This window comes from Myotis daubentonii, chromosome 1, assembly GCF_963259705.1.
Source record: "Myotis daubentonii chromosome 1, mMyoDau2.1, whole genome shotgun sequence".
NCBI classification, from domain to species: Eukaryota; Metazoa; Chordata; class Mammalia; order Chiroptera; family Vespertilionidae; genus Myotis; species Myotis daubentonii.
This window is the reverse complement of record NC_081840.1, coordinates 155,468,345-155,481,026: the sequence shown is the minus strand read 5'-3', so window position 1 is coordinate 155,481,026 and position 12,682 is coordinate 155,468,345. Positions and strand designations below refer to the sequence as shown.

General features: G+C 46.1%; 2 protein-coding genes and 1 long non-coding RNA gene across 7 annotated transcripts in view; 2 read left to right on the top strand and 1 right to left on the bottom strand.

Annotated features, from left to right (window-relative positions):
- The window catches only part of AKR1E2 (aldo-keto reductase family 1 member E2), a 32,573-nt gene extending 22,344 nt beyond the window's left edge, over positions 1–10,229 (bottom strand). For 2 of the 5 annotated variants that reach the window (XM_059663195.1, XM_059663162.1), the window contains exon 1: positions 10,167–10,229. The gene's annotated coding sequence lies outside the window, so the exon portion shown is untranslated. The other 3 variants (XM_059663184.1, XM_059663205.1, XM_059663173.1) reach the window with 3 other exon arrangements.
- LOC132215274 (uncharacterized) overlaps positions 9,591–12,682 on the top strand; it is a 33,792-nt gene continuing 30,700 nt past the window's right edge. Inside the window, exon 1 of the long non-coding RNA XR_009448494.1 lies at positions 9,591–10,315. This is a non-coding gene — a long non-coding RNA (uncharacterized LOC132215274). The remainder of the gene's footprint in view (positions 10,316–12,682) is intronic.
- On the top strand, positions 10,289–11,097 carry LOC132215264 (malignant T-cell-amplified sequence 1-like). The gene has a single exon (XM_059663217.1). The coding sequence runs from the start codon at positions 10,399–10,401 to the stop codon at positions 10,942–10,944; it is 546 nt and encodes a 181-aa protein (XP_059519200.1). The 5' UTR covers positions 10,289–10,398; the 3' UTR covers positions 10,945–11,097.

Here is a 12,682-nt window from a genome sequence, read left to right as displayed (position 1 = left end):
CACTGGTGCTGATTGCTCACAGGGGTGGCCCTCACTGTTCTGCCCCACCCATGTCAAGCTGGCTTTTTTAGCACCTAGAAACATGACTTTACTAGTGTGCCACCAATGCCAGAGTCTTTGTGGCCAATGGGGGTTACCCAGAGATCTGGGCCACGTGTGGACAATGACCAGAAGGATCCCAGTCAGTCTCCCAGAAGACATTGCCCAGTTCCCCTGTTAAATTCAAACCCCAGCTTCTGGGGTTATCAGTGGGAAGATAGAGCACAGGGATTTCTTTGTCTTATAGGATCAAGAAAAACTTCATGGAGGAAACACTAGGAATGGTTTCCTTGAATGACTATTTTTTAAATTTATTTATTTATTTATTTATGTATTTATGTATTTATTTATTTATTTAAAAATATTTTTATTGATTTCAGAGAGGAAAGGCGAGGGAGAGAGATAGAAGCATCAATGATAAGAGATCATCATTGATTGGCTGCCTCCTGTACACCCCCTACTGGGGATTGAGCTTGCAACCAGGCATGTTCCCTTCATCAGAATTGAACCTGGGACCCTCTGTCCACAGGCTGACATTCTATCCATTAAGCCAAACCAACGAGAGCCAAATGCCCATTTTAAATATGACAAACCTGAGGGCAGTTAAGGGAATGGCCAGATGGGATCACCAATATCATGGGTGCTCAGACCAAGGGCCCTGCCCACATACTCTCCAGTCCCACCCAGGTTGGTCCTGAGCTGCTAGACAAGGACATATATATGATCCTGATCCTGGTAGCTGCTCCCAAATGACCTGGGATGGCTTGACTGCGACCCACATTTCCTCTTTAAGCCCTGCTCCAGTCTGTTTCCTCCCGTAGTACCTAGTAGGCACTTACCTATGCACTGAATCAGTGTAACCCTCCCAACAAGCCTATGAGGTGGTTGCTTTCATTTTCCAGAGGAGAGACCTGAGACACAAGTCTTGGGTTGATTGGTTCATTCACTGATGCACTCAGCCCCTGTGTACTGCTCCCTGTAGTGTGCAAGCAACTAGAATATAAATGTGAAGTCCAGACACCCTCCCTGCCCTTAGAGCTCACAGCACACCAGGTGGGACAATATCTAACCCACAGCCAGTAAATGGAGGCTCCAAAGTTATGGCCACCTCTAGCACACCCATGGAGTTAGAGCTAGCTCTGGCACCGGCTATACAGCTAGACCTAGGACCAGATTGAGAGTTATAGCCAGTTCCGGTTCTAGATCCAGACCTAAAGCAATATCCATAATTCATTCTCTCATCATTTCTAGTACCAGTGCCAGAATTATAGTCAGCCACAGAACTAGAGACACTTCTAGAGCCAGCTGTAGCAGCACTGCCTGAGATAGAGCCTGCTCCAGCACCAGCGCTGGCACCAGATCCCATGCTAGTTCCACAGTCAAAGCCAACTGCATGCCTAGCATCAGCTTTCACACAGGCTCCCATGCTGGAGGCACCCTGGCCGCTCTGTCAATATTGGCTCCTGAGCTCCAGCCAGGGCCCGCGCCAGCACCAGAGTGGCCCTTCTCCTCCTTGTGATGATAACTTTTTAAAAGAATTTCCTTTTTCCAATTCATATACTATATGGTTTACTAGATTTTATGTTTTAAGATTTAGATACAGTGAAATTTTAACTTTTAATTACTTTTAAATTTGTGTAACTCAGTGGCATTAATATCCTGTGCAATAATCAACACTCTATTTCTAGAATGCTTTTACCATACCCAACAGTAATGCTGTACACATTCATGCAGATGCCGGACTCTGCCGGGCACTTCGGACCTGAGTTTGGCCTGGAGGGCCCCAGGAGTTCTGCTCAGGAGCTGCGGGAACTTGGCTTCTTTTGTGGGTGCAGAGTGGGAAACACTGGCATCAGGAAGTGTCCCTCAGGGAGGTCCCTCACCTCTCCCACCACCGCCACTTATGTCTTTCTGTTTCTATGCAATTCCTTATCCTTGACCTATTGGCCCCTCCTAAGCACAGCTAATCTTTCCTCTGCCTCTGCCCCTCCAGAACTGAAGTCCCCTGACAACGCCAGCCTGTTCGATACCATGAAGCCTCCCTCTCATGAAGCAAATAAGGCCCCAGAGTGTGAAGGACACCTTCTAATTGGTCCCTTGTGTTGGTCAGCATAAGGAGGGCCACATCCCCCAGGGACGGGCTAGTCAGGGCACTAGGCCACATACAGACTACAGTGCCCCAGACCAGGTGGGCATCTTCTGCTCAACCTGCCAGCCCAAGTCACCCCAGGAGTCCAGATTCACCTTGAAACTCTCCTGCTATAGCCTCAATGCCTAACCTTCAATGGGCTGGCTTGGCGTCCCCTTGTTCACATACGGCCCTGGGTGTCTTCTGCTCTTTGGGAACCAGATTAGCTGACACTTTCCAAGGAGCACTGGCAATGAGCATAGCATCCTGCCCAGCTCAGGACACTGCCCTCTGTACCGTACACTTCCCTCATGGCCACTGGTGCACATGGACCATCTTACTCTCCAGCCACAAGGGCCAGCACAGCTTCCATTCCGCGTCCTCAGACCAGTTCAAACATGTCTCCTGTCTTGGCAACAGGGATGTGCTGAAGTGCTCAGCACTCACTGAGTCAGTTCTTCCAATCTTATGGGGAAAAGAACAAGCAAGCTTTCCTGGGGTTCCCACTGGCCAGGACATAAAGTTCTCACCTCGCCCCACTTTCCTGCTATATATTATCCTTCTCAGCCTCTCCCTTCCCAGAAGTAGGCCTGGCATTCCTGAGTCTGGCATCTGTGGCTTTTGCTGTCCTCAGAGCTCTGGGAGCCAACATCCCTGTTATCCCCAGGTCATCCAAACATAGGTCAACTCCCAGCAGCCCCTCTCTGTCTTCAGCTTCCACCACACCTGAGCCACTTTGTCAGCCTGGATGTGGACAACAGCAACATGCACAAGAGCATTCTGGTGAGCTGGGCAGGTGCGGCGTCCCCTCAGTTCCCTCACTCAGACCTGAGTATATACCCTCCTGAATGGCTATTTTAAAAAGTGACAAGCTCTGGGATTTCTAGGCATCGTGGCATCCCTGGGAGGAGGCAGATGGCCACCTGAGTCCCCCACTGTACACAGGCTCATCTCAACCTAGTCAGGTCCCAAACCAATTGCAGTGTTAGAACCAGGGCCAGATACAGAGCTAGAACCACCATAAGGCTTGAGGAAGGGCCAGTTACAGGACTAGCTCTCGTGTCAGTTACAAAGTTAGAGCCTGTGCCAGCACCACCACCTGCTCTAGCTTCACAGCCATCTCTGGCACCAGCTCTTGAACTAGAAACAGCTCCAGTGTCAGCTCCAGCACCACCACCAGAAGGAGAACCAACTCCAGCAAGAGCTCTAACACCAGCTCCAGAGTTAGAGGCCACTTTGGCCTCCTGTGCCAAATCCAGCAACAGTTGCATCACCACTTCTAGAGCTAGAACCTGCTCCAGGTTCCAGAATTAGAGCAGTCCCAGGCTGGAATGGGAGCAGCACCTGTTTCAGAGGAAGAGTCAGGTTCAAAACTAGATATTCTGCCTGGAAGGGCCAGACTGGCTACTTGTCAAAGTCACTACTCAGGAGAGGTCTATACCCAGAGAAGTCCAAGTGAGGGGACCACCCCATCCCTGGGTATCACGAGGGTGCTTTTGTCCATGGTGCTGCTGCATTCTCTGAGCTGACAGGGATAAAGCAGTGCTGCCCACCTGCTGGATGTGCATCAACTGCAAGGAGCTGTGGTTGCAGACCACGGAGGCACCATGCATGTGGTTGTGTGGCAGTCAAGGGCACAGTGGAAGCTGACGAGACGCTGCTGGAGGTTGAACCAATGCTGTAGATTTGGAAGGACTAAGTAGAGGTTGACTCCCAGAACAGTGGGGGATGGTAAGGTCAGCAGAAGTGCCAGACTCTGCAGGGGACCCCATGCCAGGGTGCAGCTTCCGGAAATTCTAAAAACTGGGACTTCTTGACTTTTTCATGGGTGCAGATTGGGGAACATGGGGCTCAGAAGGGAGGTGCTGTGGCAGTGCTGACAGGGAGAAGGGGAAGGCACTCACCTTCTTTTCTTGGCCATCAGAGAACGCTAGGGAAAAGCTCATGGTGATCTCCTTCAGTTCAGAGCTGGAGGAGCCAGCTGAGTGCTCACTGAGCACACCAGCAAGTGCCCTCTGTGAGGCAGAACTGTATCTGTAATGGTCACAGGACTTGGAGTGGGAGTTGTCACCGGTCCTGCGTTCTCCTTTGGGGCCCTTGTGTCTGACTGCACAGCTAGCCCCACTGGGAAAGTGGGTGTCCCAGGGTGCCCTTGGGCACAGGTGGCAATGACCACACCCAAGAAGACACAAGGGAAATTCACAGAGGACAATGATAGGTGGTGGGGAGGGGCCCATGCCAGCATTCCTTAGCAAAAGTAGTTTGTCTTGCCGAAACCGGTTTGGCTCAGTGGATAGAGCGTCGGCCTGCCGACTGAAGGGTCCCGGATTCGATTCCGGTCAAGGGCATGTACCTGGGTTGCGGGCACATCCCCGGTGGGGGATGTGCAGGAGGCGGTTGGTCGATGTTTCTCTCTCATCGATGTTTCTGACTCTCTATCTTTCTCCCTTCCTCTCTGTAAAAAATTAATAAAAATATATTTAAAAAAAAAAAGTAGTTTGTCTTTTAGATCCCAGAGAGTAGAAGATACCCAAGGCTCTGAGTGTCTCTGGGAGAGGTCAAGTCAGCTGTTGACCAGTTGGGAGGCAGACGACTACCACAGCCCTCCACTGTACATGAGGACACTGAGGCAGGTCTCTTCTCTTCCCTGGAGAGCTCTTGGGGATCTATGCTTTGGTGGGGGTAGATAACATGCTACACTCAGCTCTCTCCAGTTCTAGGATGCCGATAGACTACCTGGATTGTTTCTTACAACCTCCCCCGCACCCCCCAAGGACTCCTTGCCTACATTCAGAGCCCTGTGTGGCTTGGTTCTTTCACCCTCCCAGTGTGCACTCCTTGCCCCCATTCCAGCCTCCCCTAGAGCTTTCTCACCTGGGGACTCTGCAAGCCCTGGCCTGCCTCACAACTCCCCACCTGCAGTGCTCCCCATCTATGATGGATTCACCTCCAGGCTGGGCTCAGGGGCCACCCCCTTGGGCTTCTGTTAACAGCACAGCCTTTGGGGTCACATTGACCTGGGGTAGTGTTACAGCCCTGGGACAAGCAAGCTCATATCCTGACTTTGCAGAGCCTCAGTTCAGCTGGCCTTGGTCACTTACAGCTGGGGGACCTTGAGCTCTGGTACCCACTGCTCATCTCCAAAATGGGGTGGACTCACCGATCACATGGGGTCCTCTAATAGCAATAATTACTCTAAATACTTACTCTGCTCTCATTGTGGGGCCACCTCCTCCCAGGAGTCCCACCTACCCCATTACACCAGCCAGGGACAGGCAGGAACTCATGTCCTGGGCTCCTGCCAGAGGAAACAGGGAGGGGCATAAAGAGGGGGAAGGCAGCCTAAATTTCTCCCTGCCTGGAGTGTCCACTGCCTCCTCTAAGACTCCTGTCCTAGCTATGCACAGAGCTGGCCCCTCATGTAGTGTCTGGGGACAAGGACAGTGGGACAGGGGCTGTTCCACAACGCTCATGTCCCCAGGTCTCTGGCCCAACTGGCTGGAGTAGGGTAATGCAATGGTTCCAGAGGTTGTGGGGTCTCAGAGCAGTGGCTGCTGAGGTCCAGTGGTACTGGCCAGGCTGGGAACCATTGGTACATTGTGCATGCCATGAGGTGGCATCTCATGCACACACTGTCCAAGACCTTGTGTGTGCCCCGCCATGGACATGAGGCTGGCTGCTCTGCTCAAGTCCACATGTGGAGGGAAGCCATGCGCCCCTGAGTGTGCCCTGCCACCCTCACCCAGGGGCCGGATCCACTTTGAGCTGGGCTCACGCGGTTCCCTGTCCAATCCTCATGAGATAATCATGAAACTGAGGCCAGGAAAGGTAGAAATTGGTCCAGAGCGAGGTGGGTGTCCCTATGGGAAGAGGATACCTAAGATCCTGGGGCCCCCTGCCCATTTTTCCCATGTGGGGCCGATTCTTCTGGCTATTCCCACACAAGGGCATGTACACACACACACACACACACACACACACACACACACACACACACACCCCATTCTAACTATCCATCTATATGCTTAGTATGCTTAGTAATATATAGTGTAGTACTTCAAGGTTGGGAACCACATGTAGATTTCAATTTGGTTCTCCTGCCCTCTAATGGTCATTTCTCAAAATGCAGACAAAGCTGTATTAGGGGAAACATTTGAAACTATTAATGCAACCCAGGTATGCGAATCCTGCTTCAAATTTTGGATTTTTGGAGTAGATGAGAAGCTTAGCAGAGTTACCTATGGAATTGAGCAATGAGGTAGAAGACATAAAAACATTTTGAATATTGTGAGGCTATTTTTACAACAAACAAATAATTTTTTGAATTTCCAAAAATAGTTCATAAATTGAAGCAATGTGAAAATAGTTTGTATTTCTTTGAGAAGTTAAAAATGTAGGGCTAATGTGTTTTTATAGACATCATTTTAAAAAGTAATTATTTTATTGATTATTTATAGATGGATACAGAGAAAACTGGCAAATTGTAAACTAATACCTATATTTAGAATGTGCTTCACTTAAGTTGGGAAATATTTTGTGACTGTAGAGATGAATTTATTTATTTAGGAAATACAATTGAGAAAAAATAATTGTATGATTAAAAGTAGTTATTTATTAGTTGAAAATAATCCTAATATATAGTGTAGTATTTCAAGCTTGGCAACCACACATGTGGATTTTAGTTTAGTTCGCCTGCCCTCTAATGGCCATTTCTCAAAATGCAAACAAAGCTGTATTTTAAGGGGAAGCGTTTGAAACTATTAATACAACCCAGGTGAGTGAGTACCACTTCAAATTTTGGATATTTGAGGAACCTGAGAAATTTCCTCCATCAGTTTCCTCATTTTAACTTTGCAACATAAACACTATATCTCAAATACATACTCTCTTGAGATTACAGATGTAAAACTGAATTCTGGCATCTCTTGACCATTTGACTAGTAACTTATCCAAAGCTACTGTAATTTCCTGTAAAATTTCTACACAGTATAATCTTAGACCTTATAACTACTGCACAAAGGGTGACTGCAAATAAACAAATAAATGAAACACTTTTAAATGTACTGCTTCCTACTACTAAGTCCTTTGTATACTGTATTTTTTCCCTCTCATAACCACCGCATACACATTGTGAAGTATATACAGTTTTATTCCGATTTCATGAAGAAATAAAGTAATACTAAGGGAGACTAATAAAACTTAGGAAGTGGTACACCCTGGCTGGAAACACTGAGTTTGGTGCCATAACTTTCCTACTTTTAAAAATATATCTATTTAATTAAGTTTGAATTGATTTTGAGCTATTTAACCAGGATAATTTGGTACTGTACTTCAATGTTTTAACATAGTAATTTAAGCAACATTTATGTATCACATTTTTTCATGTTAATGTATACCAGTCTCAAAGACTTAGGTTCTTCTCCAAATTTTAAGAACCAGGCCCCATTTTAGAGAAGGTGAGTTTTAAGAAATCTAAACAAGTTTTTTTCATTTTTCAAGTGAATAATTTAAATACGGAAACTAGAGCGTAGTGTCCTCTTTATGACAGACAGCAAACAGATGCTGTGGGCCAAGAAAAAGTTTACTCTGGAGAAGTTACATTGTACAGAACTGAGTATGATTTCAGATAAAAAGGATTATTGGCTTCAAAAAGATTTTTCACTGACTACACTTTTAGAGTCCTTTCTCTAAAATAGCTTCATTAAAAAAAAATCCCTTGGGCATTTCTCTAATAGCCAGTTCCAAATCAGATTATTCCTGGGTGAAACGATTAGTTATCTACGGACAGGTCATCCTGGTGAATTCTAGCCAGTAATGACTTTTCATCCCTTGGATTTCTATGACATTTTGTTTAAGCTGCTTACACAGTACTAACTTCATACATAAGAACAATGGGGCAACCCCTAAGAACAAAAGAAAAAGAATCACCCCATAAGAGTTAAGCACAAAAAACTCATACATAAGAAGCAAGGTTAGCTGCTTGTAAAATAATCAGAGATGTATCTGGAAATGTGTGACTCTTCACAGGTTCAAATTGACTGGAGTGAAGTCTCAGGGAGGCAGATCAGAAACTCAGCCATAAAAAGGAAAGCTCAAATCTAAAGCCAGTTTTACTTTCTCCCGTGTGAAGAGATTTTTTAAATATTCATGAAACCGTTTTTATGTTAATTTAATAACAGCTATGTGAAATAATTAAAACCCAATTGTTCTGAATATTAATTCAAGCAATTCTCACCCTCACCCCCAGGAGATGGGTATTCTAGTTAATCACACGCTCATGATGAATAAACAAACACAGACAAGTTCAGTAGCTCTCAGGATTCCACGTGATGGAGCAGGAGTCTTTCCTGGGTTCTAGGGTCAGCACACATAAACACCCCACTCTATGCTGCTTCAGTTAAGATGGTGTACCTTTGTGATGGTTATTTTTATGTGTCAACGTAGCTGGTCCGGATATTTGGTCAAACATTATTTTGGGTGTTTCTGGATGAGATTAACATGGTAACTGGTAAAGTACAGCAGATTGCCCTCTCTAATGTGGGCAGGTATCAGCCAACCACTTGAAGGCCTGAATACAACAAATTAGCTGACTTTCCTGAGTAAGAAGATATTCCTTCTGCCTGATGGCTTTTGAAGGGGGACATTGGTATTTTTCTAACCTGGACTCAGCCCAGAATTTACACCATTAGCTCCCCTAGTTCTCAGGCTTTTGGACTCAAACTGACACCACTGGCTCTCTTGAATCTCCATCTTGAGTGTTAATATTGGGACTTCTCAGCCTCCATAATTGTGGGAGCCAATTTCTTATAATTAATACACACACACACACACGTATACAGATAGAGAACCTAGACTAGTACAGATGTTTGCCTTGAGAATGGGGCGATTACACGTGACACCCTCATGTGCTGTAAGCTCTCCAGAATGGGGACATGTATGTTATCTTTTCACTATATATCCAGCACATGTTCTAATTCCTGCTGCAGCACCCTCCCCAGGTTAAGCATGTTTACTGGGGAGAAGTGTCCAGATAGCAAGGATCTGCCTTTATTCTTTTCACACAGCACTGTCAGGGAAAGAAGGGGTCAGATCCTGGAGAAGAGGAAGTATTCTTTCATTCATGTATCAGGCACTCAGTGTGTACATAGTATACAGTATGAAACAGATCTTGTGCTAGGTGGAAGGACACAGATAAAATACACAATTCCTGCTCTCGTGGACCTATCCCTTCTTAGGATGACAAGTAAAATCTATATGGATAAAAACCAATTCATATTAAGCGGGTACGGACCTAATAAATGGAGCTTCAAAAGACATGAATCCAAAGCTGACAGAGCTAACTTGAAGGAGAAATAGGACCATAATCATCACTTCAATATGCTGATCAGTAACTGATAAAAACAAGCAGACGGCAAATCAGGAAGGAGAGTGAACACCTGAACAACTTCCTCCACCAACGGGGCAATACGGGCATGGACCGAGCGCTGAACCCACACAAAGCTGCACATTCTTGTCAGGAGCACCAGGACCCCTCGGCGAGACAGACCGTGTACTGGGCCATGGAATGAGTTTGGATATGCTTGAAACGACTGGAACCCACCAGCATTTGCATCCTCCCTGGCCACAAACCCTCCTCTCTGGGTGCAGGTGGTGAGAGCTCGGAAGGGACAGGGTTGCATTCAGCGGCGACAGGCAGGAACTGCCTGCAATTATACGGACCTGAGTGCAACAAAGTGAGACAGCGCGACGGCGGGGCTAAGATTGTGAGATACGCGGAAGCGGAACGCAGACAGGTCTCGACCCCTAGTGGTGACGTCAGAAGAGAGGCGTGTCAGCCGGGAGGCGTCCCCCGGTTTCTGGCTGGGGTAACTGGGTGATGATTCGGATTCCCAATAATTTAAACAAAGCACAGGGCCCGAAACAAGAAGTATCGCTCTCACTTATCTGCCCTCTCAAGCCCCGCCCGGTTACCAAACGCTTTGGAGGGGAATCCACAGACCCAAGCGGCCGTAGAGCGCGCCACGGCCTTCGGAGGAAAGGAAGTAGATTTTACGGCGAGCCGTAAAGTAGGGTGTGCGGTGAGCTGTAAAGCACGTTCCCTTCCGGTTCACGACAGCAGTCCCGACCGTCTCTGCCGGCCTTCCTCCGGTAAGCACCTCTGCCGACCCTCGCGAACTCCGTTCTTTGCTCTCTCGGGCCTTTCCCTACTGTCGCCCCCGCCACCTTGGATCATGTTCAAGAAATTTGATGAAAAAGAAAACGTGTCCAACTGCATCCAGTTGAAAACGTCAGTTATTAAGGGTATTAAGAACCAGTTGATAGAACAGTTTCCGGGCATTGAACCATGGCTTAATCAAATCATGCCTAAGAAAGATCCGGTTAAAATAGTGCGGTGCCACGAGCATATAGAAATCCTTACGGTAAACGGAGAGTTACTGTTTTTTCGACAGAGAGAAGGGCCTTTTTATCCAACTCTAAGGCTACTACACAAATACCCATTTATCCTGCCACGACAGCAAGTTGATAAAGGAGCCATCAAATTTGTGCTCAGTGGCGCAAATATCATGTGTCCAGGCTTAACCTCGCCTGGAGCCAAGCTTTACCCTGCTGCAGCGGATACTGTTGTTGCAATCATGGCAGAAGGAAAACAGCATGCCCTGTGTGTTGGCGTTATGAAGATGTCAGCGGAAGATATCGAGAAAGTGAACAAAGGGATTGGCATTGAAAATATCCATTATTTAAATGATGGGCTGTGGCATATGAAGACATATAAGTGAGCCTCAGAAGGAAAACACTTGGGCTAAATATGGACATTGTGCTGTGTCTGTGTTTGTGTCTGTGTGTGACAGCATGAAGACAATACTTCTATGGTTATGCTGAATAAATTCAGCAGTTGCTACAAAAACAGAAAAGTAAAGATTTGGAACGAGTCCATGTCTGTATCTGTGTCATTGTGTGCATGTTTGTGTGAGTATGTATGCCTGTGAGTATGTCTGCATGTGAGAGTGTGCATGTGTGTGTGCGTGTGTGTGTGTGTGTGTGTGTGTGTGTTCCTTCCCCCACGCGCGCACGCATGTGTGTTTGCAGAGGGGTAATTAGGTTTGCTGTCTTCTTAAGGGATCCTAAATAGAGAAAGTTCTATTTGTCCATAGGACCCATGCCTACCTATAAATTAACCAGTTTCACTGGGAAACAGACCATCATGTGGACCCAGAATAATCAGCATTTACCTGGTTCCTGTAGAAAAGGGATGTGAGAGTTCTGCCAGCCAGGACGGGGTCAGCAGATAGCAGTTCAAACACAGGTAAGTTATCTCTTGCAGAAAAATAGGTTTCTATGTCAAACGATATAGTTGGTAGACCCAAAGGTGTGAGTGACAAATTGGGAAGAAGAAAATGACTGGAGAAGGGCCCTGAACAACTCTACCAATATGAATATTTAAGGGATAAGCAGAAGATGGGAGGCCTAAACAACTTTACTGGAAGCAGAAAATCCAGTAAAAAGTATAAAGATGGCATCATTGGTTATCCACCCAAAAAACACTGACCCCGTCCTGGCTGGCAGAACTCTCACATCCCTTTTCTACAGGAACCAGGTAAATGCTCATTATTCTGGGTCCACATGATGGTCTGTTTCCCAGTGAAAATGGTTAATTTATAGGTAGGCATGGGTCCTATGGACAAATAGAACTTTCTCTATTTAGGATCCCTTAAGAAAATGGGTATCTTTTCTCCCTTGTCTTTGAACCATGTATAGGTGAGTATGCAATCTATATTATTAGGGGCCATGAAAAGATTTCTGGGGGGAAATTTCAGACTTTAAAAAAAATATTTATTGTTGAAAGTATTACATATGTCCCTCATTTTTCCCATTGACTTCTTCTAGCCCGCCCCTGTCCCCCCACCCCAGACCTTCACTACACTATTGTCTGTATCCATGGGTTATGCATATGTGCATAGAAGTTCTTTGGTTAATCTCTACCCACCCACCCACCTTTGCCTTCCCCCTGAGATTCCACAGTCTGAGAGATGTATAGGGAGAAACATCCCCTGAATGGATGTTGGCATGTACAGTTTTGCTCTTGTAGTAACACACACACACACAACCTTGATGTGCAACATGTCCGTCCATGGTAAAATTAAAAGTGAAAAGCAGCAGTGTCCTTGATTTATGAACCAGTGATTTATAACCATGCAGATGCCATGTATCGGGCATCTTATTAAGGAGTGTGGCTAGGTTATGTGAGATAATAAAATTCCCTTATTGATTACTCCCTTTTTACTTGAGGTTTCTGAAATTGAAGCCAAAGGTATTCCAATTTTTATAGAGTGACCTGGACACCCAACTGAAAAAGGAGGATAAAATGGGTCAAGTGAAAGTTCATCAGTGACTTTTGTATGAGCTGTTTTGGTGTAATTCTATTAATACAAGATCAATTGCAGTAGATTTAGGGGTGAATGGAGAGTTACAAGCTAGGATGCAGAAGTTCAGACTTCATGTTATTCCCTACAGAAT

Excerpts from the sequence above, each read along its gene's own strand:
- LOC132215264 (XM_059663217.1), top strand. The coding sequence starts at position 10,399 with ATGTTCAAGAAATTTGATGAAAAAGAAAACGTGTCCAACTGCATCCAG.